The following is a 25,397-nucleotide window of genomic DNA, read 5'->3' on the forward strand; positions in this document are numbered from 1 at the left end:
AACACAAGGAAAAGGCAGGTCTCTGCCCCGCTGAGATGACAGGGACTGAGGCATTCTTGCAATTGGACGCTCCGATTAAGGGAGTAACTGAAGTCTTTATGGCAAGTTTTGATTTTAAAGGTTTTTATCGCAATTATGTGGTATATCCAGAAACCACCGTGGCTATTTTACATGAAAAGGCAGGATATAACTTTTCAAAATAAAATTTTGCTGGAAGGCACACACATGGAAAGTTCTGCACACCAAGGGGAGGGCCAACAGGCCAAGCCACACTAAACGTTGCAACTGTATTAGGGAGATTCACCCCCCTCCCCAGAGGGAGAAAGCCCATAAACTGTCATAGAAATGGAAAGATACCACTGGGTCATGGCAGCATATACTTTATGCCCTACTTGGCATGCACAATACCTCCCTGGGTAGCTTCTAAATACAGGGTAATCAAGTAAGATGGTTGTTGTGGATTTTCCGGGCTGTATAGCCGTGGACTTGGCATTGTAGTTCCTAACGTTTTGCCAACAGCTGTGACTGGCATCTTCAGAGGTATAGCACCAAAAGACAAAGATCTCTCTGTGTTACAGTGTGGAAAAGATGTTGGCAGGTAATTTATATCTACTCAGGACGGTGGGGTAGATATAAATTACCTGCCAACATCTTTTCCACACTGTGACACAGAGAGATCTTTGTCTTTTGGTGCTATACCTCTGAAGATGCCAGTCACAGCTGTTGGCAAAACGTTAGGAACTACAATGCCAAGTCCACGGCTATACAGCCCGGAAAATCCACAACAACCATCATTCTCTGGCCGTGAAAGCCTTCGACAATAAATCAAGAGTTTACCTGCATTCCAGTTTCAGATTCCTAGTTTCAGAATTTGGGAATTCTGCAACTGGAATCCATAAGGAACTTTATGGGAATATTGGCAATACAGTAAATTTATGTTTTTCAAATTTCTGCAAGGCATATTGTTTGCTGAATATCCCAGCTGGTGATCATATTGACTTACACTGCATAATCCACCTTGGGTCTGTGAAAAATGCAGACTACAAATATAATAAATACAGCTCTCCATAGAAGAGCCTGGCCAGCGCTCTCTGTAAAAATATTTTTAGTACTTGAGCGCCCTCTTGTGGCTGACAAAAAGGACAACCTGCCAAAGGAGGCAATGACAGATTCTGGCCAAGCCAGTTGAATTCCTTGAAATCCTGTTACCTTGGGACCAAATCTCATTACTGATGGGCAGCAAAAAACCAGCCAAGAGACGTTCGCCCTTTTCTACCATCACTACCAGCTTGCAAGATAGGGGCCCAGGTCCTTCTACTTAAACACGGGCAGCCCAGTAAACTGCGGCTCCTCATTCTACCACTTCATGTCCAGACATCTGGCCCTGCCATTTCTTCTAGTGACTGTTCTGCGAGATGCTTCCTTCACTTTAATTTGGAGACAGTTTCACATTATGAAAAGTCTTTTTTCAAACAAAACCAAACTGTTCAAAGAAGATCCCACCTCAGACTTCTGCGCCCGTCATTATGTTTCCTCAAAGGTAGTTAATTCTGTTTCAGGTGGGTAGCTGTTAATCTGTAGTAGAAGGGCAAGATTCAAGTCCAGTAGCACCTTAAAGACCAACAAGGGTTTCCACGGTATCAGCTTTCAAGAGAGAAAGCTCCCTTCCCCAGATACCTTGACTCTCAAAAGCTTATGCCCTGGAAATCTTGCTGGTTTTAAAGGTGGTAGTGGGCTCGAACCTAGCTCTATTTCTACTGTGTTTCTGCCATGTGATCCAGTCACATTCAATGCAGAAATGCAATGGCACAACCCAGTCTCAACATTAGCAGAAGGCAAGGCCAGAGCAGTTGATCATGCAGAGATGCAGTGGCCAGGCTCCCAAGGAGTATAGAGTGGGCTTACAGGAGCTTTTATTGTGTGTCTTTTTCTTGCGGAATGTAATTTATGCACTACTGCCTTAATTCCAGAAAAAAAGAGAATTGTTTCAAACAGTACACGGAAACCAATTCAACTTTACTGGCATATATGTGATAGGAAGGTGTAATCTCTGCCAGCAGGAAACAAGAGTCGTGATAATCCCACATGTAGGAAAAGTACATTTGCTGTGAAGTAAGGTGAAGCTGTGCAGAATCTCAGCTCACAGCTATAAGGCCGGTAGAAAAGAGCAAGAGTCCAGTAGAACCTATAAGACTAACAAAATTTGTGGTAGGGTCTGAGATTTCGTGAGTCACAGCTCACATCTTGCTGTGGCTCATGAAAGCTCAGACCCTGCCACAAATTTTGTTAGTCTTATAGGTGCTACTGGACTCTTGCTCTTTTCTACTGCTACAGAGAGACTAACACACCCATCTTAAGTTATAAGGCCAGTTTGCACAACTCTAGCCTAGATTGCAGACAATGCAAATTGAGAGCTACAGTGGATTTTGGCTTCGGCCTCTGTTGATGGCTCTCCAGAATAATTGGTTGGCCTCAATTTGAGATGGGACGGTGGACTTTATGGCCCATTGGCCTGGTCCAGCAGAGCTTTTATGTATTCATCTGTTGAGAGTGTTTCCGGCAAGACGACCCAATTCAACCTGTCCTGCTTCAAGCTATTTTTGGAGAAACTCAATTATAACCTTGCTGTTTCAAGCACCCCAAGGGAAAAAGACCTCCTTGGCTTCAACATGAAGCTATCCACCCCTGGGAACAAGCAGCTCAGCTGGCAGAAGGAGGAAGGTTTGTCACCTGCAGCGGTGAATACCAAAGAAATGCTTGCAGCTCTCTCTGCAACTTGTCTTATCCTTTCAGGATTGCATCTCTAGAACACCCCAAAAGTTTCAAAGAAAGAAGAGTATATTTATTTTTGGGAGAAAATTGATTGACATCTCTGGTTTTAAAAACAGTAACTCAGTGTTCAGAGTATGTGGCCTCTGCAATGGGCCCTCCATTGTCCATGGGGGAGATGAGGCTCTTCCCAGCTTCCTTGGAAATGGAGCAGGACCCCTAGAAGGCCGTTGCAGCCTACTTTGAATTTATTTCTGCTTACGCCACGGAAGGTGGTAGCCCGTCTTGCTCATCCCCCTTTGGTCAGCTCGCGGTTTGGCGCAGCTTCCGGAGCTCTTCTGCCCGCTGCTTCTGATGTTTGCTCATGCAGTCCTTGAAGCTCTGCACCTGCTGCTGACATTTGCGCCAGTCTTGGTGCTCTGCCATGCACTCCTGTACGGCGTAATGGAAAGCGGCGCAGCCCGTGCGGGAGATCATTTGGTCAAGGGGATCCTCTTCCTCCTCTGTGTTTGGTTTTCGGTTCCAGTCGTGACCTGAAGGGCGGGCACTTGACATCTTCCTGGATGTGAAAGAAGGGAGGAAAATGGAGAATTTTTGTAAAACGTGTATGGTGGGAAAGGGGGAATCTCAGAAATGTTTGTTGCTTTGTACAGCATGTAGGTTCTGTAAGCATGCAGCTAGAGGGCTCCATGTCATTGGGCTTCCCCTGGTCCTCAGAGATGTGAATCCTTATGACTCAAAAGAGTAGGAGAGAAGACATGATGCGGATTGTCACAGCTATTCACTCCCCAACTCCTGTCCACCTCCCCCCCATGATGTGTGGCATATTTTCAACAACTACATGATGTGATGGACAGCGTGGAGGAACAGTTGGGTCTGCCTTCTCTCTGGTTGGATCAGGAAATTTATTTCACTTCGTTTATATCCCACCTGTCTCCCAAAGACAGGTGTCCCAAAGACACCTGTCTCCTCCATTTATCCTCACAACAACCCTGCAAGGTAGAATAGGCTGAGAGTGTGTGACTGGCCCAAGATCACCCAGCAAGGTTCTATGGTAGTGTGATTTTTGAATCTGAGTCTCTCAGATCCTACTCTAACCACTACCCCGCACTAGCTTAATCTGATGCATGTTGATTTAAGAATAAGTATTGAACTTTGAAGCTAAGCAGGGTCAACCTTGGTTAGTAATTGGATGGGAGACCTCCAAAAAGGCCCAGGGTTGCAGAGGCAGGCAATGGCAAACCACCTCTGATAGTCTCTTATCATGAAAACCCCACTGGGGGGGGGGTCACCATAAGCCAGCTGTGACTTGAGGGCACTCTCCACTCCACCATTGAACTCAATGGTTCTGATTTCTAATTAAAAGCACATGGCGGGGGTAAGAGATGTTCCATAAAAATGCTTGTTTCCTTTTATTCTAAAGAGCCATAAATATGAATCATGGTGCCTAAATAATCTCATTTGCTTCATTTATATATACCACATTTTACCCAGCAGGGACACAAAGCAGCTTACAGCATTCTCCCCTTCTGTATTAATAAGAATCACCGTGTGACAATTGTTGAACAAAACAAATCCCAAGAATAGCAGGATTTGGGTCTAGCAGCACCTTAGAGACCAACAAGATTTTCAGGGTTTAAGCATTCAAGAGTGTGACTGAGGAATCTGACGGAATTTGAGGAATCGCATCTGACGAAGAGAACTGTGGTTCTTGAAAGCTTATGCTACAGTAAAGTTGGTTAGTCTTAAAGGTGCTACTGGACTCTCTACTATTTTGCTACTACAGACTAACACAGCTAACTCCTCTGGATCTATGACTGAGGAAAGGAGCTCTGACTCTTGAAAGCTGACACCCTGAAAATCTTGTAGTCTCTAAGGTGCCGCTGGACTTAAATCCTGCTGTTCTACTGCAGACCAACACAGCTACCCACCTAAATTATCCCAAGAATAGTCTGTAAGGGAAAGGTGCCTGGGACATCTAACAATATGAATCCAGCTGCTCTGTTCTTATAAAATGGCAATGTTTGATCTGGTAATTAAGGAAATGCACCTCTTTTGATCGAACTAAAAAGATGTCCCTGTTTAATCAGACAGACCATTTTAACAGCCTTGCTACCAGTGCTTAGAAAAGTCAAGAATGGTGGGTGCCATCTTAGAAGAGGAATTTCCCTTTCTCATATAGAAGGGAATACCTCTTCCACGCTGACACCTGCAGTGATGTGTTTGAATCACTTAAAGACAAAAAGTTGGTGTTCTCTTCAGATCTATTGTTTTATTCATGACCAATGCTGAGGTAATCAATGGATGGAGGGTAATCTGAACCACAAAGAAAACCAAGAGGCTTAAAAACTGGAGGCTGGCACAGTGACAGAGAATGTGTGTGTATGAATGTGAAATGCAATGCCTGATTATCTGAGCCCAGTATTTTAACTGTGCCCAACAATTGTAATCAAGCAGGTGGATCAAATAAGAACTTCAGAAAGAGACTCCTGCAGGAAACTGATGAATTAACAATCACCAAGAAATTTAGCACTATCTTAACAACAATCTGTACTAAAAATCCAAATGAGCACAAGCGAAGATAGGCATGATACAGAGTATAGATATAATGAAGAAAATAGCTTGATATCTTTGGGCTTTATACCTTGAGAAGGCATTAAATGGAGAGAGCAGGACAGGATTGCATATTTAATTTATTTAGCATGTTTTATCCTGCCCTCGGTCTAGGGGTCTCAGGGTGGGTGATATGGTTCTCCCCTTCTCCATTTTATCCCCACAACAACCCGGTGAATCTCAGGCTTGTGGATGGGTGGGCTTACCTAAGCTCACCCAATGCATTTCATGGCAAATTTGCAAACCAGCAGCCTCCAAGGTGCCAATGGATTCAAATCCTGCTGGAAATTAGTTGTCATTCTGAGAGAATTCCAGTTTCCACCTGGAGATTAGGTCCAGAGGAGTTAGCTGTGTTAGCCTGAAGTTGGAAAATAGTAAAGAGTCCAGTAGCACCTTTAAGATTAACCAACTTTATTGTAGCATAAGCTTTCGACCACCACAGCTCTCTTCGTCAGATGCATCTGACAAAGAGAGCTGTTGTTCTCGAAAGCTTATACTACAATAAAGTTGGTTAGTCTTAAAGGTACTACTTACTATTTTCCACCTACAGATTGGCAACCCCATGGGAAACACGGAACGCCATGAGCAAGCGCCTCTCCCCACCGCTGCGCTTCGCGGCGCCCATCCAAAGCCCGGACCGCGGTCGCTCCTGCTTAGCTTCCCTCCCGCGTCAAACGCCCCGCCCACCACGCCACGCAGGCAAAAACAGGCCCGCCCGGCCTACCTCAGCCCCGCCGCCTCCGCTTCCCACCTGGGCCTGCGGCTCCTCCGGGCCCGGCGACCCTCCCAGGGCTCGGGGGGTGAGAAAAGCGGCCTAAGGGCTTCCCCGGCGAGCGGCGGGCGGCTCCTGACAGACCGGGGAGGCGGCTTCCGGGGAGGAGCCAGCCAAGATGGCGGCGGAGGCGGTGGTGCGAATCCAGAGCGACTGGGACCAGGTGTTGAGGTGGGGGCAGGGCCAGGCCACGCCCCCTCGTCGCCCCCCCAGCCTCCCCCCCGAGGGCTCCCCATAGCCCCTCTCAGGTTTCCTCCCCTTTCCCTCTGAAAGACTTCAGCCTTCCTCAGTTTCCCCAAAGGAGGGTTGCCAGCTCCAGGTTAGAAAATTCCTGGTGATTTTGGGGGTGAATCCTGGAGAGGGCAGGGTTTGGGGAGGCCAAGGATCTCAGCGGCTTAGAATACCATAAATTCTACCTTCCAAAACAGCCATTTTCTTTAGGGGGACTGATCTCTAGGGCCTGGAGATCAGTTGTAATTTGGGGAGATCTCCAGCCACCACCTGGAGGCTGACAACCCTATGAGCCCCCTTCCCCTTTCAGAGATTGACCTGAAGCCTCCCCCTTTTCGGGGTCTCTTGACATCTCAGGGTTGGGGGCCAGATTTTAAGGGGGGGGGCTGTTTTCTGCCTGGTTCTTCTGCCCCTGGTTGGAAGGATGCCATCTTCTGCTTAGGGGAGGCAACCTCCACGTGGTGCCTGGAGATCTCCCAGAATTACAACTGATCTCCAAGCCATAGAGATCAGTTCCCCTGGAGAAAATGGCAGAGAAATTGGAGAGTGGAGTTTATGGCATTATATCCAGCTGAGATCCCCCCTGTCCCCAAACCCTGCCTTCTCCAGGCTCCCCCTCCCCAAAATCTCCAGGAATTTCCCAACCTGAAAATTGGCAACCTTATACCAATTGGAAATTAGTATATTAATATATGGCATTATACCAGTGAGGTCCATTCCCTTCCTAAACCCCACCCTCAAAATCTCCAGGAATTTTTCAACCCCAAATTGAAAACTGTACTTCTGCCCCACTATCTCCTCCTCAAGTATTAGGAAGTTAAAGTCTTTTGATCTGTCAAGTATCATCTCTTCATTCTCAGGTTCTGTCCCCAGAGGTTCAGGGGTGAGCCTCTAAAGCCCCATCAAACCTTTTGCTGCACCCTAACAATTTCCTTTTTTTCCCTGCCCCTTTTCTAAATGCACATTTTTGCTCCCTTCCCATTAAGAATCTCAGTAGAGCGGTGAAGGTGGCCCTCCCAATGCTTTGGCCACTGTTCTCCCAGTTAGAGTGAGTGCCTATCACCTGCTTCCACTCAGGATGCCTGCTGCTGCTTCTTTCTCTCCCCTCCCCAAACCCAATTATTTGATTTCATTGTTCATCACCATCAGCCCCACATGATGAACCTCTGAGATGAACTCACTTGGTGCGTCCTCCCATGAATTTGCTCTCTTCTGATCTTGGCTTTTTTTAAACCCTCAAATGCTTGCCCTCAATAACCTATCTGGTTACTCTGCAGTAAGCCTCAAAAGACCTTGGGCTCTTCTGCCAGCATGCTGCAATGTGCATGTTCATACCATCCTCAGGATGGAGTCTAGAGTTCTCCCGAAATTACAACTGATCTTCAGACTACAGATCCAGAGGAGTTAGCCATGTTAGTCTGTAGTAGCAAAATCAAAAAGAGTCCAGTAGCACCTTTAAGACTAACCAATTTTATTGTAGCATAAGCTTTCGAGAATCACAGTTCTCTTCGTCAGTTCTTCTCTGACGAAGAGAACTGTGATTCTCGAAAGCTTATGCTACAATAAAATTGGTTAGTCTTAAAGGTGCTACTGGACTCTTTTTGATTTTTTCAGACTACAGAGATCACATTCCCTGGAGGAAACGGCAACTTTGGGGTTGGGAATGGGGGGGGCATACTTTATGGTATCACCGCCCCACTGAGATTTCTTCTCTCCCCAAACTCTGCCCTTCCTCCAAATCCCCCAAGAATTTCCCAAGCCACAGCTGCCAACCCTTCTCCCAACACCTCCCCTGCGTCACCCTTCAGTCTGCTTCTCAGTTCAGTGTTTTTGCAGTCCATGTCAGGGAGCATTGGGATTATTTAGGGGCTACTGACCTTTATGCTATGTGTTTAATTTATTTTAAAAGAGTTTTGTCCTAAAATGGCATAAAATGTGAAAATAAAGTGTATTCTAAGCTGCCTTTCAGACTGCCCAAGTCAGTGTATCCTTCGGGCATTCTCTTTAATACTAACTGGATTTTGTCATCTTTGCAGGAAGAACGAGGGGGAGGCATGGCTGAGCTGCAGGAGTCCGGGTAAGCGCAAAGAGCCACCCGCTCCAACTGTGATGTCAGGGCTCAGTTCCATCACCTTTTTATCAAAACCTTTTTTCCCATAGACATTATGCTGCTCCTAGGACTCAAGAGGAAGGCAGTAAAAGGACAGGAACTCTGTTTTAGTTCCTGGATATTTTTTTGTGGTTTTCTTTTTCAGTTTACTTCAGAGCTCAGTTCTTATTTCAGTCCTGAGAGCTGTTTTAGACACTAGACTAGATGATTTTAGGCAAGCTGCTTAATCGCTCAGTCTTTAAAGGAAGTGTAGTAAACACAGCTTACCTAACAAGGCTGTTGTAAAGATAATTGTGACTCTGCATGTGAAGACCAAGCATTTGATTGGTATTGATGCTTCTAATCCGCACAAATTTAATGCACACTTAGGAAGTGCTAAACTTGAAATACTGAAAATGAAACTTTAAACTCAACTTTTTAAAAAAGCAGCCTAAATAATGATCACTGTTTTGCTGGAGTAATAAAATGCTGAACTGTTTTCTCTCTTATTGTGTTCCAGGAAAATCTACTTTGTATGGGACCCTGACCTGCCAGGGGGTGGGCATGGATGGAATTCCCGAAATCACAGCCTCTGAAGGATTTATAGTAAAAGAAATAACGAAGGTATTGTCTTCTCAGTCTTTGTGGTTGAAAGATAAGACAGAGCTAGCAGAAGATACTAGCCAGCTAGCAATAAAATTTATGACTGTACAGGTACCAGTTTATGAACTGGACTTTAGTATATGGTCTCATTCATATGCTTCTTGTGATGTTTCCTTCCACATCCCCAACCTTATGGAAGTCCAGCGGCTCTTCCATTTGCTTATGTGGATTTAAATCCTACCCCTTTGACAATTTGGGGACCCCCAAAGCAGATTACAGCATTTTAAAATACAGCAAATGAGATCTTGCACATTTGTTCTTTAATGGCAGTGCTTTCCTCCAGTGCAAGCAGCCTTCTGTTGACATGAGAGGAATCTTGCAACAGTGATTTCAGGAGTCTGCACTTTGAATGTTAAAGAGCTCCAGCAAAGTGTAAACATCTTGTTGAATGAGGTTGTCTTTCAGACATGGGCGATTTATGTTAGGTGGTTTTAACATGTCAGACTTAGAGCTAAGCTACAAGAGACGATTTACACGAGGAGGAGCACGTGAAGGGAGTCGCAATGTTAGCCGGGAAGCTGAGTTTTGAAAGAGATGGGAAGGGTTTGTCAATTTCCCCTCTCTACAGAGCCAGGGAGAGGGTTTATATCCTCTTCACCTCTTAGAAGAGGAGGTGAAACTGACACAGCCTTCAGGAGGCAAAGAGGAAATTAACAAACCCTCTGAGCAAGGATCTCCCTGGCTCTGTAGAGAGGGGAAATTGACAAAGCCTTCTGATCTCTTTTAAAATTCCCAGCTAACATTGCAACTCCCTTCACGTGCTCCTCCTCCCATAATTCGTCTCTTGTAGTTTGGCTCTAAGGCTTGGGATTCAGCTGAGAAATTCAGTGTGTGACCTTGGGCCAATCATTCTCTCTGAGCTTAAACAACCACACAGGATTGTTGTGAAGGTAAAGTACAGGAGAGGTGAACCGTGCCCACTGCACTGAGATCCTTGGAGGGAGCGCAGGATAACATTATGACAGAGAATGATTTAAGGGCCTGGGCTTCTCTCCTCTAGCAACTGTCAAAGCCTGCTGTGGCATGAAATGCCTGAAGACAAAAGGCAGATGGATGGCGAGCAGGTGGTCACATCCATTTGGAGCAATAACGACCACCCGTTTGCTCTCATAGTTGGCATTTGCTCTTTGGTTGGTCTCAGCACTTTTCATAAACAGCTCAGGTTTGGGGCAGGTGAAAACGAAGTATTCTGGTCTTTGATCAGTTTTAATACACTGTCTTTTCTTTTTCTGCCTGCTATAGAAAAGTCTGCTCGTTTCTTGCCCTCGCGAGAATGCCTCCACCAGATTTCTGGCACCATACACAGCCTTTTGTAGAATCCATCAAAAAAGCGTAAGTGTTTTCGGAAGAGCTGGTTTGAAACGGAGGTGCTCGAGGCAGGAGTTCTTTGACAGGTCCTTAATAGCTTTATTCTAACCAAGTTAAAATTAGAAGAGCTGGCTGCCTGCTTCTGTCCTTATTCCATCAGCTTCTTGACAGTGAATGTGTTCATTCAGCATGGCCCAAATTCTATGAAGGAAGGCAGTCCTCATTCTGTACAGAGAGACCCTAGAAAATTGTATTCTTTGTCCACCCGCCTGCGGCTTCCAGCAAGTGTTTAAAGCAACAACTCATTGCAATTATCCATAAACACAGAAAGCCCAGAGAAAAAGGAAATTGGTCTTTGCCTCAGTTTTACACACCCTTCGGAAGGCCTTGAGGGTTCCTGCTTTCCACGCAGCAAAGAGATGGCCACTGTAATACCCAAAGGCTGAGCAGGGGCAGTTTTCTGATGTCTTCTGGAGAAAAAAAATATACCACATATCATGCTTCAGACTGCAGCACCTGGTTTACCACAACTCTCAGCTTTGGTCTTTTTCCTCCAAAGAGCAAGGTAGCAGCGTGCCTGCCTGTAAACAGAAATTCTCTGCCCTGAGCCCCACAGGTTCTTTAGTCAGATGAGTGAAAGAGGAATCGAAAATCTTGAGAATTTGCAGGAGACATACCAAGAGAAAGCTGTCTCTGCTATATGACAAAGTCACTGACATTTTGTATCAAGAACAACAAATTTGTGACTTGGGTTTTGAAAGATCGCTGAATTGTTTGTTAATGTTGCCCGTAAGCAGATGCAAGATCAAAATGAATGTTGCCTATTCTGGCCCAAGCTAATGCTCTGTTGACAAAATTATGTGTCATCATCAACACAATAAGTACCATTCTTTGGTTATGCAGGTTTCAAAATTAGAACTAGTAGGCTGCGGGTGTCAGTTTTTTGAACAACGCTATCTGTTTATTATTATTATTTATTTGTATCCCGCCCTTCCCGCAAGCGGGCTCAGGGAGGGTTACAACAGAAGATAAAATATACAAGATAAAATCACAATAAATTTAACACAGCTTTCTAATAAAATACCTACTCACCGTATAAAACCATATAACATCTGATGGTGGTGGAGGTGCAGCTTAACCATGCGTGGTTGCTCATGTATGGGGGGTAGGTGGTCAACACCCCCTACAGACATAGAGGAGACCGGGAGAGAGGCTCATTTGGTGGAAGCCTTGATGGCCTCAACCATACGCCTGGCGGAACATCTCCGTCTTACAGGCCCGCCTGAAGGAGACAAGATCTTGGCGGGCCCGGGTGTCCTCAGACAGAAAGTTCCATCAGGTCAGGGCCAGGACCGAAAAGGCCCTGGCCCTGGTTGAGGCCAATAGATTCCATAAGTATGATTCCATAAGTATTTGGTTTGGTTTTTAATATGTCTCCTTGGAAATCCTGTATTTTGTTGAATTGGCAGCATGCTTCTATATCTTTGTGTCTGGCTTGTGAAATAATGCCATCTACATTGTGATGTTGTGGGACTGTGTGTTTGTGTTCCTTCCCTCTCTCAATTTTAGGTGACTTGTCTGGACATTTCCAGTGGTGGTGGTCTTGGCGTGTCAACCAGCGCAGATGGGACTATGAAAATCTGGCAAGCTGCTAATGGAGAAATCCGAGTAAGAACCAGATGCATTTGTGAAAGCTCAAATACTGACATTTTGGACCAGTGTCCCCGACTGCTGATAAAACTCAACCCCACTCAACCATGCGCCTCTGTGGCATGCCCCAGCGCTGTCCATTTCTGGCCCTCATGCTGGCACCAGGTTTACCCTGGCAGGGCATCAGTGGAAAATTACGCCTGTGCATTGTGCTGGGGCTTACTTGCCGTTTACAGAACAGCATTATGGTTGTGTTGTCGATCTCCTGGACAGACAAGGCATTAACATGCCATCTTTGTACTTGGCCTAGAATTTTTTAAGCCTTGGATTGATCATAACTTCATTGATGGACCCTCTCTGATGGTTTCTGTTACAAAGAAATGATGCTTCCTAAGGGCATGCCAATTCCTGTTGCCATAGAGATAAGTTCACCCTGGTTTTGGACTTAACAAATAGGTAAATGTGGGCTGCTATTTAGCACTTAATGAAGGATGACTTGAGAATTGTGGCAGTGGCTCTAACATTGATTTTCCCCCTCCCCCCTTTTTTAAAAATTAAATTTTTATTTAAAATAAAATAAAACTAGTACAGACAAAATTCTAATATACAAACAACAAAACTTGTTACGAATCATCAGTTATGCAAGCTCAAAATTAATTTCTCATTCTTGACAGAAAGACATTCTATTTCACAAATTTATCAAACATTTGGCTATGTAGTAAACAAGTTAATTTACATAAACGAATACATTCCACTAGTTTCTTTAACCAATCCTCTTTTGGAATTATGTTCTTCTTCCAATTCGGAGCAAAAATTAGCCTTGCAGCTGGTATGGCATTAAGAACAAATTCACAAACGTCTTTAGAAGGGAATTCAACATGATTTAATTAAAAATTCTTGAGAGGATAATGGTAACTTTTTCCTTATACCTTTAGAAATAACCATAGCGATCATGTTCCAGAACTCTGCTGCTCTGCTACACTCCCACCAGATGTGCATAAAATTGCCGTTGGTAACCCTACATGGAAAGAGCCCTGTGGCACAGAGTGGTAAGCTGCAGTACTGCAGCCCAAGCTTTGCTCATGTCCTGAGTTCAATCCTGGCGGAAGCCAGATTCAAGTAGCCGGTTGAAGGCTGACTCAGCCTTCCATCCTTCTGAGGTCGGTAAAATGAGTACCCAGTTTCCTAGGGGTAAAGTGCAGATGACTGGCAAACCACCCCGTAACAAAAGTCTGCCAAGAAAACGTTGTGATGCGACGTCCCCCCATGGGTCAGTAATGACTCGGTGCTTGCACAGGGGACTACCGTTACCTTTTAAAACTCCGCATACCCAACAATCCCAATTAGCCCCTTGATATATTTTTGCTAATTTGTAGGGAGGTAGATGCCACTGATATAGCAATTTTATTCAATTTCCTTTGACAGAAAGGTTTACTGAGGCTTCTCAACATCAATTTTTTTCTCTCTTTCCAGAGACGTTTGGAAGGACACGTGTATGATGTGAACTGCTGCAGGTTTTTCCCATCAGGCATCGTGGTCCTGAGTGGAGGAATGGATGCCCAGCTGAAGATCTGGTCGGCAGAAGATGCCAGTTGCGTCGTAACGTTTCAAGGTCACAAAGCAGGTAACAGAGAACTGGAAGTCAACCTGCTGTTGCCTTTAGGACATGAGGATTTAGAAGGTTTAAGGTAGTTTCCACGCCACCGACGAGGGTGGAGTTCTGGCTCAGCGGAAGGGGCTGAATATCTCTGGTTCAGTCCGGCATCTCCTGCCAAAAGCAGTAGGTGATGTGAAAGGCTTTGGCCTGCAGAATATCCCAAGCTCAGTCCCCGGCTCCTCCACTTAACAGGATGAGGTAGGAAATGATGTGAAAGATCTTCACCTGAGACTCTGGAGAGCCGCTCCCAGACTAAATAGACAAGACGACCTTGATAGACCGAGGGTCTGATTCAGCATAAGGCGGCTTCGTGCGTCTGATGCTGCTGGCTTGGCTGTATCTTGCACATCCACCTTGCGTCCATCAAGTGGTGGCTGCATAGTCCCCTCCTCTTTTTCCTTCACCCTCAACTCTGCCTTGTGCACCCACTGCACTCCCCCGGGCTGAAGCCTCCACTGAACTGTGCCTGTCTTGTTGCTTTCATGTCTCTGTGTGTACTGCTGCCAGATCAGCAGGTTATGCTGCCCTGATCGGAACTTTATATAGGGGCTTCTGCTCTCGACTGCTGTGTTTCCATAATGGCATCTGTCCCAAAGATGTGCTCTTGATGGATGGAATAATGCTACAGTTTCAAGTAAATACAAGAGCCCCGTGGCGCAGAGTGGTAAGCGGCAGTACTGCAGTCGAAGCTCTGCTCACGACCTGAGTTCGATCCTGGCGGAAGCCGGGTTCAGGTAGCCGGGTCAAGGTTGACTCAGCCTTCCATCCTTCCAAGGTCGGTAAAATGAATACCCAGTTTTCTGGGGGTAAAGTGTAGGTGACTGGGGAAGGCAATGGCGAACCACCCCGTAACAAAAAGTCTGCCAAGAAAACGTTGTGATGCGACGTCCCCCCATGGGTCAGTAATGACTTGGTATTTACTTTTCAAGCAAATACCTCTCCGACCATGGCTGTACTTTTCAAGCAAATACCTCTCCGACCATGGCTGTACTTTTCAAGCAAATACCTCTCCGACCATGGCTGTACTTTTCAAGCAAATACCTCTCCGACCATGGCTGTACTTTTCAAGCAAATACCTCTCCGACCATGGCTGTACTTTTCAAGCAAATACCTCTCTGACCATGGCTGTACTTTTCAAGCAAATACCTCTCCGACCATGGCTGTACTTTTCAAGTAAATACCTCTCCGACCATGGCTGTACTTTTCAAGCAAATACCTCTCCGACCATGGCTGTACTTTTCAAGCAAATACCTCTCCGACCATGGCTGTACTTTTCAAGCAAATACCTCTCCGACCATGGCTGTACTTTTCAAGCAAATACCTCTCCGACCATGGCTGTACTTTTCAAGCAAATACCTCTCCGACCACGGCTGTATTGTAGGGATATGGTTTCAAAGAGATGCTTCACTAACAAGTTAGGGACCATAGACTTCACCACTGTGTTGCCTTATGTCCTATCTGTTGCTTTAAGTATGTGCTCCTATGTACTACCTGTTGCTTTAAGTATGACCCTACTGGGTAGTTCTGTGTTGTCTAATATCAGTCCTAGAATGGTTGATGACTCTGTTTCAGCATTTCTTCAACTCTTTATTGTCTCGAGCTGTTGACGGCTATGGTCATTAGATTTGACTGAATTGGATTATCTTGGAAACCTGTCTGTCACTTTCTCTTGTTGCATCTGTTATTGCAGATGTGAAGCAATGTACCTTGCAAGAAATTGGCACCTGAGAATATCCACTTAAAAGCAGTTTTTTAGATCTTACGGGCGTGGAGTCCAGTGTCACAGTAATTTAAAGGGAAGGTCCTTTGTGCAGAACCCCTGTGTGGTGGCACCTCTCTCACTTTCTTCAGATCCTCTCTCAACCCCCCCCCCCTTTTATGAGAAACCTTTAGCACAATTTCTCAGTTCCCATTTCCTGCTGCAGCTGAGCCCAGGCTAGCCCAATCTCATCAGATCTGGGAGGCTAAGCTGGGACAGCCCTGGGTAGTACTTAGTTGGGAGGCTATCAAGGAAGTCTGGGGTTGTTATGCAGAGACGGGCAATCCCAAATCACCTCTGTTCACCTCTGGCTTTGAAAACCCTAGGGGGTCGCCATGAGTCCGCTGGCACGCAAACCCTTAACAGTGGGCCTTGCTGTATAGTCAGGTTAGCTGAAGTGGGGGGTCTGTTTAGGGGGATTGTGTTTTTCCTGTGCTTCCTCCAGGGCCGGATCTAGAGGGGGGGCAGGGGGGTAGTCTGCCCCCGGCGCCGACAGGGAGGGGGCGCCGGAAGCAGCTCCCAGAGCGTGCAGGCGGCAGCATGGGCAGCCGTGCTGCCTTTTGCTTGCCCCGCGGGACTGGGGGCGGCTGGTTTGCCGCGCACCCCCTGTCCTGCAGGGCAGGAAAAGGGCAACGCAGCCGCCCACGCCATTCACTTGCCCTGCAGGAGAGGGGGCAGCCGGCCGCCCCCTGTCCCGCGGGGCAGGCACATGGCGCAGGCCGCCTCACAGGCTCCCGCGCTGCCTTTTGCTTGCTCCGCGGGACAGGGGGCGCGTGGCAAGCCGGTCGCCCCCTGTCCCATGTGGCAGGCGAAAGACAGCATGGGGGGCTGCAAAGCCGTCCGCACCATTCGCTTCTGAAGCGAATGGCGCGGGCAGCTTCTCAGCCCCCCACGCTGCCTCCAGCGCGCAGCGTGATGATTTCATCAAAATGACATCATCACGCCGTGTCAGGAGCGTGCGCGCGCTGTGCGTGTGCGCAAGGGCTGGCAAGCGTTGCACCGGGTGCCGGGAGCGCTAGATCCGGCCCTGGCTTCCCCATTTATCTAACCTCACCACCTTTGCTCCTGCCCAAGAGCCAGAGAAGCCAATTCTAATTCCCTTCCAGCTTTCCAATCTTCCTTTTTCCAATTTTTATTTCTGCATATGCAAGTGATATATTAAATGCGTGTAGTAACAGCAAAATATGATAACAGGAAGAAGAAAGGCAAAGAAGTAAAAGGCGTAATTATGCTATTTGTTTTACACTTTAACAAAATGTTGCTACAGTTCTGTTAAAAGCACGAGTTCTTATTTATGTTAGGTTCTCAGCAATGGATTGCTTCTCAGACTTTTGCAAAACTATAACCACCATTTTTTTGGATCTCTGTTGCCCTGGCAAAGCAACTAAAATGGTGTCCAGACTCTCATAGACAAGATCCACTTTTCTCATGAGCGATTCCTTTGTTCTTCTGCAGGAATCCTGGACACAGCCATTGTGGATCGAGGAAGGAACGTGGTCTCCAGCAGTCGGGACGGCACTGCCCGCCTTTGGGATTGTGGGAGGTCTGCATGCCTGGGGATAGTGGCAGACTGCAGCTCCCCCATCAACGGTATCGCCGTGGGAGAAGCAGATAACACCTTAAATTTAGGATCACCTGAAAAAATACCCAGTGAGTAAAATCAGGTGAATGTCAGTTCTTAGGGAGAGAGCGAGACATTTCAGATCTATCGCTCATAAGATTAGGTTTAAAATGCATGCTTGGGTGTGGGAATTGTGGATGTGTTTTGTGTGTCATTTGTTGGAGGGAGGGAGAAAGGAGATCAGGGAAAATTTTGTGGCGCCTGATTAAGAAGAGTCAGCAAAATGGAAACGCTATAGCTTGGCAGCAGTACAACTCACTTGACTTGGAGGAGGTGCAAAGGTCCGCTCTTCAATATTTGCAACTTAAAACTGTCTCGGATCAGCTGAACCTGGAAAGAGCCTCCTCTACCAGAGACTCTGGAGCGGTCAGTTCGTGAGCCGGTTAGTTGCAGAAAAGTCCTAGGTGGACTCTGCATAAGGCAGCCCCTCTTGTGCTCACCTGTCAGATGCAATAGTTAAAAGGTTTTAAAGATAAGAAGAGCAGTCCTAATACTTACCTGTGTCTCATTTATGCATGCAGCAGCATGCTCCAGTGTTTTTTAAAAACACTGTGCTAATACTAAGTTTTTAAAAGTTGGTAAGAGTAACAAAACATGTATCCAGCTGCTCTTTTCTGAGAGCAAGGGACAAACTTCAAAACTTATTATTATTTTTTTTTAAATCAGTGATTCCCAGACTTTTTGAAGTGGGGCCCACTTTTGCTCTGCTTCTCAGGGCCTGTTTGCAAAGGAACTTCGTGCTCCTCCCCGCAAAAGCATAACATCTAGGAATCTCAATTAACTTTGAATAAATATATCCTTATTTTTTCATTGTCAATATTTCTAAATATACTGAAGTACTGAGTGGCAGGTTGTGTTGTAAACCTACATTTGCGAGTCAGTCCTCCCAAAGCTCCCCTCCCAGTTCACCTCGTTCTTCCTCTACTTTGGGGGTCCTGACCCAAAGTTTGGGAACCAGTGCTTGAAGCCATTTCCGCCCCACTTTTCCATTTTTTAAACCTGTCAAGACAAACCATAAGATGATACCAAGGGGAGAGGCTGTGGCTTAGCGGGACAACATCTGCTTGGTGTGCAAGAGGTTCCAGGTTCAAGCCCCAGCGTCTCCAATTATATGAATTGGGCAGCAAGTGATGGAGAAGACCTCCACCTGAGACCCTGGAGAGCCGTTGCCTGTCTGAGTAGACTGTGCTGGCCTTGATGGACTTTTTTTTTAGTTTTTATGTTTTTTAAGCTTTTTTGTTTTTTAATTTTTATGTCTTTTACTTTTTAATATATAATATTTATTCTGGATTTTAATGTTGTAAACTGCTTCAGGCCTCATTTTGAGGGAGAAGCAGTCTAAAAATCTGATAACGTGTGTTCCTGTCCTCCAGAAGCCACCTGAGCCCTCACACACACACCCTCCCAAGCTGCGAACTTGTTGTTTAAAGGTCAACACAGCCCTTTCCAGTCCATGCTAAATTCATCTGTGACCCATGGAAGTCCATTCCAAGATCCCCTTCTCTGCCGCTGCATACAAGCCCCGATATTTAGCTGGAGGGGAGATTTGGAGGAGAAAGCAGCTGTGTTTGAAGAATAGGGTAGAGGATACACCCCACTCAAAAGCATCTCTTCATGAAAAAAATCAGACACTCTTCCCCTTCTGTATATGAATGGGACAGATGTGAACAAGAAATGTGGCTGATCTAGTTTAGTTTGGCTCCAGCTCTGGCCCAAGAAAACTGGTATCTGCCCCTTTATCTATTTGTACCCCTTCAAGGAGCTCGGCAGTAGACATCGTCCTCCTATTTTATCATTATGACAACCCTGTGAGCTAGGTTAAGAAGAGGGGAAGTGACTGGCCCCAGTTCATTCAATAAGTTTGTTTGGCTGAGCAAAGATTCGAAACTTGAGTCTTCCAATTCCTGGTCTGGTGCTCTGACCTCCACAGTTTGGTGTAGTGGTTTACATTAGATTGTTTCATGGTGTAGTGGTTTACATTACATTAGACTCTAATCTGGAGAGCCAGGTTTGATTCCCCACTCCTCCACTTGAAGCCAGCTGGGTGACCTTGGGTCAGTCACAGCTCTCTCAGAGCTCTCTCAGCCCCACCCACCTCACAGGGGGATTGTTGTGGGGATAATAATGACATACTTTGTAAACCGCTCTGAGTGGGCGTTAAGTTGCCCTGAAGGGCAGTATATAAATTGAATGTTGTTGTTGTTGTTATCCACCTTCCAAGGGGAATAGCCACTGACGGTGGCCGTGCTTCTTTCCAAACCAGGTGAGCGTGAAATCGGAACGGAGGGGAAACTCTTGCTGTTGGCTCGGGAAGACAAGAAGTTTCAGGGGGTAGGGCTGCAAAGCCGGCAGCCGGTAAGCCGTTTCTTTCACTACGTTGAGCACAGTTGGATGCAAAGAAGGTTGAGTGTAGCATATATGTTTTCTTAATAAATAAGTATCTTTAGCAAGATCACAGCTTTTTCCTAGCCATATTTTGCTTCAGCCCATCTCTCCAACTTCCTTTTCCTTCCTTCCTTAGGTTTTCCTCTTTGTTGGCTCTGACGCGTTCAATTGCTGTACATTCCTCTCTAGCATCTACCTCCTGGCAGGGGCACAGGATGGGAACATATACCAGCTGGACGTCAGAAATACCAAGTGAGTGGGCTTCGAGGACGTCTGTATTGTTGTGCGACCCTAGCCAGTCCTGTTGCCTTTTTGGTCTGGCTGTTTTCTATGCCAGTTAGAGAATTTATGCAATTTGGAGTGTAGAGGTGAGAGAATTACGTGAGGGGATTATGATCGGGGCCCTTTCTTATGCCTTTCTAAGTTCATTTCAGTGAGGTTGCTATGTTAGTCTGCTGTAGCAAAACAAAACAGAAGTCAAGTGGGGCATGAAGAAATGCTATAGAAAAGAGCAAGAGGTCAGTAGCACCTGTAAGACTAACAAAATTTGTGGTAAGGTATGAGCTTTCGTGAGTCACAGCTCACTTCTTCAGATACCATATTCAGAAAGTTTGTACCTTACCACAAATTTTGTTAGTCTTAGAGGTGCTGTGGACTCTTGCTCTTTTCTACTGCTACAGACAGACTAACACGGCTACCCATCTTAATCTATCAAGAAATGCTGTTGTTATAAATAAATACTGTTAGGGTTTAAGGCACCACTGGACTTCTGTTTTGTCTTTCTGAGCCAGGGTTGGTTTAAACAAGGGTGAGCTTAAAGAGCCCACCAAGGGACTCGCTTGGCACCTCACTTAAAGTGGGCTGCCACATCTGTAGTGGCTTTTCATGAGCAGCTGCCCAGTGTAACTGAAGCCATGTAAGAGCAAAGTCCCACGGCTAAGTTATTTTGCCTTGCTGACTTCACATTTATAGCCGCTCTTCGTTCTATATTTGATGACTTGCAAAGGTATGACTGACTCTGTAGCTAAGACTGGATTGTTCTTGCTGTTCTCTGTAGGGCTCCAGTTCGGATAATTCAAAGATCTGGAGCACCAGTGCTTTCCCTGCTTCCGTACAAGGATGGATTTATTGCCAGCCAAGGTAGCACTCCCTGCCCATTGTTAAGCTTTTAAAGATACTTCCACTATTGATTTTCAGTTAACTATGAAGAGGAAAACTGTATAAGGTCCCAAGGGGCCAAGGCTTCACATTTCTTTAAGGAGGCTTCCTCCTAAGGATAGAGTGGGTTTTATAAGATTCACTTCTGTGGATCTTGTGGTGTTAGTTCGGCAAAATGTAAGGCCTCTAATAAGGTAAACCACAGAAGAATCTCATCTTTTCAAACTGTGCCCATTTCCTGCACCTATTTCCAGGTGATGGAACCTGTTTCGTTATGCAGCAAGATCTCGATCACATCGTTGAACTCACTGGCGCGGACTGTGACCCTGTGTACAAGGTAGTGTGTTGTTTAAAGTGCAATTATTCTGGTTTGAGAGAAGTGCCTTTGAACAAGAGCAAAAGGGGAAATGATACTTTAAAGGATGAAGCACAAAAGGGAAAAGAGGGGTGACAAGATAGAGGTTTACAAGATTATGCATGGGATAGAGAAGGTAGAGAAGGAAGTATTTTTCTCCCCTTCTCACAATGCAAGAACTTGTGGGCACTCAATACAATTGCTGAGCAGTCGGGTTAAAACGGATAAAAGCAAGTACTGCTTCACCCAAAGGGTGATTAACACATGGAACTCACTGCCACAGGAGGTGGTGGCAGCTTCAAGCATAGACAGCTTCAAGAGGGGATTGGATAAACATATGGAGCAGAGGTCCATCAGTGGCTATTAGCCACAAGGTATAGATGGATCTCTCCGTCTAGGGCAGTGATGCTCTGCATTCTTGGTTTTGGGGGGCGGGGGCAATCAGTGGGAGGGCTTCTAGTGTCTCTTCCCCACTAGCAGACCTCCTGAGGACACCTGGTTTTTTGGCCACTGTGTGACACAGAGTATTGGACTGGATGGGCCATTGGCCTGATCCAACACGGCTTCTCTTATGTTCTTAAAACAAGGTGGACGTCTAACTCCCACTTCTTGTGATGGAGGAAGATGCTGCTGTTCGCTGAGCTGGAGTGTCAGAATACAGCAGTCTGTTTCCACTATTTGAGTAGACAGAGTCTACTCGGTTCTGTTCTCACTTGCAGGGACTCTGTTTGTGTAAAAGTGCAGTATTCTGCTTTTCCCTGATGCCACCCTGACTGTGTAGTGGAGATTGTTTCATGTGGATTCCATAACACACTGTAACCAGCCAGTGTGGATCACCATCAACAGCTTGGCAAAGCCCCCCCCCTCCCCCGCGTGTCCTTGCATTTTGGGCTGGCAGGAGAAACACCAGCTGTGATGTCATTGCATAATACCATAGAGTTTCTAGAGTGTCAGCTGACGTGCTGGTGTCACATCCAGGTTTTGGCCTGAATGTTATGTCAGCACATAGCTCAGCATCATTTCCACCCCTGAAGCTCCTGGGAATCACAGAATCATAGGGTGGGAAGGGGTCCCTAGGGTCATCTAGTCCAACCCCCTGTGCAATACAGGAAATTCACAACTATCCCCCCTGACTGTCCCAGTGACCCCTGCTCCATGCCCAGAAGATGGCAAAACACCTTCGAGGATCCCTAGCCAAACTGGCCTGTGGAATGCTAGGCTGCCACCTGGTATTCCTAACCTGATGGTTAAGGGGAGGGGGGTCAGAAAAGTGAAATACCCTTTTCCTCTTCTCCCCCTTTGGGGACAGGGGTGGATTGACTGTGATCCTCTTGCTGCAATCTTTCTAGGCAGCTACATGGGAGAAGCAGATCTATACGTGTTGCAGAGATGGGCTAGTGAGGAGGTATCACCTTTCAGACCTCTGATCCAGAAGGAGCCATGAATCCTGGACTACAAACACCAGACTTCAAATGCCGGTCATGTTTCAGAGTTTGCTTGAAAAACACATTTTCGACAAGCCATACCACAGCTGCGTTTCCTGGGGTTTGTTCAACAGTGTGAATGAAACGTGTATATTCCAGCAGCCACGTTAAGAGAAGAATCCTAGCTCAAGCCATAGGCAAACTTCCTGGTAGAGGATCTGAAAAGCAGAAAAGCTTCTGAAAGTTTACACCGTTTTGTTGTACTGTGTAGCTCAGCAAGCCTGCTGGCATTTAAGGTCTTTTTTTGTACAAGCAAAAGTTTGTTTGCTGTGTGTTGTGTGACCTTGTCAGTTCTTAAAAGGGAGGCCTTAGGGGTGGAGAATCGAGGCCAGCAGACTTCAATAAAGGGATGTTTTTAATAACTCCTGTCTTGATTATTTTTCATTTCCTGCCTTCCTACAGAATTGAATTTCCAAAGTGCTTCCCTAGCAAACAGTGCCCCCCCTTAAGTTTAAAATGAAGTTGCTTTGATCTCAAGCTGTTTTTTTTTAAAGTTAAATTAATTTGTTCCGCCAGGCCATTTATTGATTTATTTTGAATCCTCCATTCCGGCAATTCTCTGGTTTCTGGTGACAATGACAAAGGAAAGATGTGTGCGTGTATTTTGTCTTGCTGAGTCTTTCATCTTTCAACAATAAGAAATTGGTGTGAAGCCTTCCGAACTGTTCAACTAACACAAGCATAAAAAATCACTTCAACTTTTACAGATGATATTTTTACTTGCCAAATGTATAGATTGCACTACACAAAAGAGAAGTACAGATGCACAGTATCTCTCTGAAATGTGATTAAAATCCAAAACAGTAATTAAAAACAAAAGATTAAACATTCATAATTTTTTTCTTACTGTTTTTAAGCTCAGCCTCACAAGATCAGTCCCATTAAAGCCCCATTAAAGAGAATTCTTGTTTCTGTTATAGATATGTAGGAATCCATAGGGGGAAGAACCCTATGCAATGTTTCCAGTTGTTTTCTAGGTGTTCACACCTCTACTCTGGACTTAAAAGCATACAGGGGGAGAATTTGTCTGTACGTTTTTGCCCAAACATGCGTAGCTACTGTGTGGCTGAAGTGTGCCTTGTATGGAGCAATCTCTGGGGAACAAAGGTTAAATATGTTGAGGGGAAAGGGTTAAAAATAGTTGAAAATCAGAGGTGCAATGGATCTTGAATCAATAAAGAATCAAAATGTCAGTTTGCTTTTTAAAAACATTTACTTCTAAAGGAAAAAGGTACACAGGATTGCTACAAAATAATAAAACCTATGAGCTACATCTTTACTGACCACGAGTACAAACAGATAATAGCAACGAGCAGGGGGTTTTTTTCTGGGAAAAGAGGTGGTGGAACTCTCAAGAGGGAAATGAGGAAGAAACACTCGAGTTTCTTTTCAGAGGAGTTAGCCGTGTTAGTCTGTGGTAGCAAAATCAAAAAGAGTCCAGTAGCACCTTTAAGACTAACCAATTTTATTGTAGCATAAGCTTTCGAGAATCAAGTTCTCTTCGTCAGATGCCTGATCAGGTTGGTTAGTCCAGGTTAGTCCAGGTTGGTTAGTCTTAAAGGTGCTACTGGACTCCTTTCGGGTTTCTTTGAAATATTATTATTTTCAAGCACTGTTGCCGAGTACTTTCAGGAGGTGCCGGAACTCTGTTCCGCCATGTTCCCCCTGAAAAAAAGCCCTGGCAATGGGATTCTTCCTGTATCTTCTTGACCCTGAACTATTGACCAATAACTATTTGCAAACACATCTCAGAGCCAAGCTACAAGTTATGCCTGACACAGGTTGGACACTAGTCGGCTTCCCTTAAGTTTTGATGGGAAATGTAGGCGTCCTAGTTTTACAGTTTGGCTCTCCATTACAGCTGCAAGACCAGGATGCCTACATTTCCCATCAAAACTTGAGGGAAGCTGACAAGTGTCCAACCTGTGTCAGGCGTCACTTGTAGCTTGGCTTTTCATTTCTGGGGCTTCCAGGCTATTGGCTCTGTGCAAGATTCTCTTCCAGGTCAAACCAAAAGAATAGCACAGTGAGTAAATACATTAACCCCATAATGACTGTCAGACGTCGCAACATATATTCCAACAAAATAGGGTATGCGTTCAAGAGCTGGCCGTGCATTCTTCCATAGCTCCCAGGCTTAAATGGTCCTGCTTTTCCCTATGCACTTCAAGCACTAGACTCATGTATGCCTAGAAGGGAAGGACATTGTACTCCCAACTTTCCGTGGGATGCAGTTTATCCTTGCAGACTTTGTTAAAAGCTTAGGGGTTATACTGGATCCAGCGGTGCTGCCAGTGAAACAAGTTAATGCAGCTGCAAAAATGTCTTCTACCAACTCAGTCTACTTTGGAAGATGACTCCCTACCTTGACACAACTGATCTGGCCACATGGATCCACGCCACGGTAACATTGAGAGTAAATGGCTGTAATGCACTCTGTATTAGTCTCCCCCTCGAAGTCAACTGCAGTTGGTGCAGAATGCCTCAATCCAATTATCAGTTTGGTGTAGTGGTTAAGAGCGCGGGACTCTAATCTAGAGAGCCAGGTTTGATTCCCCGCTCCTCCTCTCTGACCTATGGCGACCCTATGAAGGAAAGACTTCCAAAACGTCCGAACATTTACAGACTTGCTCAGATCCTGCAAACTGGAGGACGTGGCTTCTTTTATTGAGTCCAGCCATCTCATTTTGGGTCTTCCTCTTTTCCTGCTGCCTTCCACTTTTCCTAGCATTATTGACTTTTCCAGAGAATCTTGTCTTCTCGTGATGTGACAAAAGTACAATCACTTCAGTCTTGTCATTTTAGCTTTTAGGGAGAATTCAGGTTTGATTTGATCTGGTACCCACTTATTTGTCTTTTTGGCCATCTGTGGTATCCACAAAA

General features: G+C 45.6%; 2 protein-coding genes across 3 annotated transcripts; one reads left to right on the plus strand and one right to left on the minus strand.

Annotated features, from left to right (window-relative positions):
• Positions 1-2,820: 2,820 nt before the first annotated feature.
• Positions 2,821-6,216, minus strand: LOC129326599 (cytochrome c oxidase assembly factor 4 homolog, mitochondrial). Of its 2 annotated transcripts, none has more exons than XM_054974834.1 (2): positions 6,134-6,216; positions 2,821-3,328 (listed from the first exon to the last, which is right to left on the minus strand). In XM_054974834.1, the coding sequence occupies exon 2, from the start codon at positions 3,322-3,324 to the stop codon at positions 3,073-3,075; it is 252 nt and encodes an 83-aa protein (XP_054830809.1). In that variant the 5' UTR covers positions 3,325-3,328; positions 6,134-6,216; the 3' UTR covers positions 2,821-3,072. The 2 variants fall into 2 exon arrangements, with proteins under 2 accessions (XP_054830809.1, XP_054830808.1); XM_054974833.1 differs by having other exon boundaries at positions 6,107-6,189.
• Positions 6,217-6,241: 25 nt separating this feature from the next.
• On the plus strand, positions 6,242-22,876 carry PAAF1 (proteasomal ATPase associated factor 1). Its single transcript, XM_054974832.1, has 12 exons — positions 6,242-6,325; positions 8,422-8,462; positions 8,995-9,098; positions 10,380-10,469; positions 12,015-12,113; positions 13,569-13,719; positions 16,967-17,161; positions 19,396-19,487; positions 19,654-19,769; positions 20,575-20,657; positions 20,930-21,012; positions 22,380-22,876. The coding sequence occupies exons 1-12, from the start codon at positions 6,273-6,275 to the stop codon at positions 22,455-22,457; spliced, it is 1,185 nt and encodes a 394-aa protein (XP_054830807.1). The 5' UTR covers positions 6,242-6,272; the 3' UTR covers positions 22,458-22,876.
• The last annotated feature ends 2,521 nt before the right edge of the window (positions 22,877-25,397 follow it).

This window comes from Eublepharis macularius, chromosome 3 (assembly GCF_028583425.1).
Source record: "Eublepharis macularius isolate TG4126 chromosome 3, MPM_Emac_v1.0, whole genome shotgun sequence".
NCBI classification, from domain to species: domain Eukaryota; kingdom Metazoa; phylum Chordata; class Lepidosauria; order Squamata; family Eublepharidae; genus Eublepharis; species Eublepharis macularius.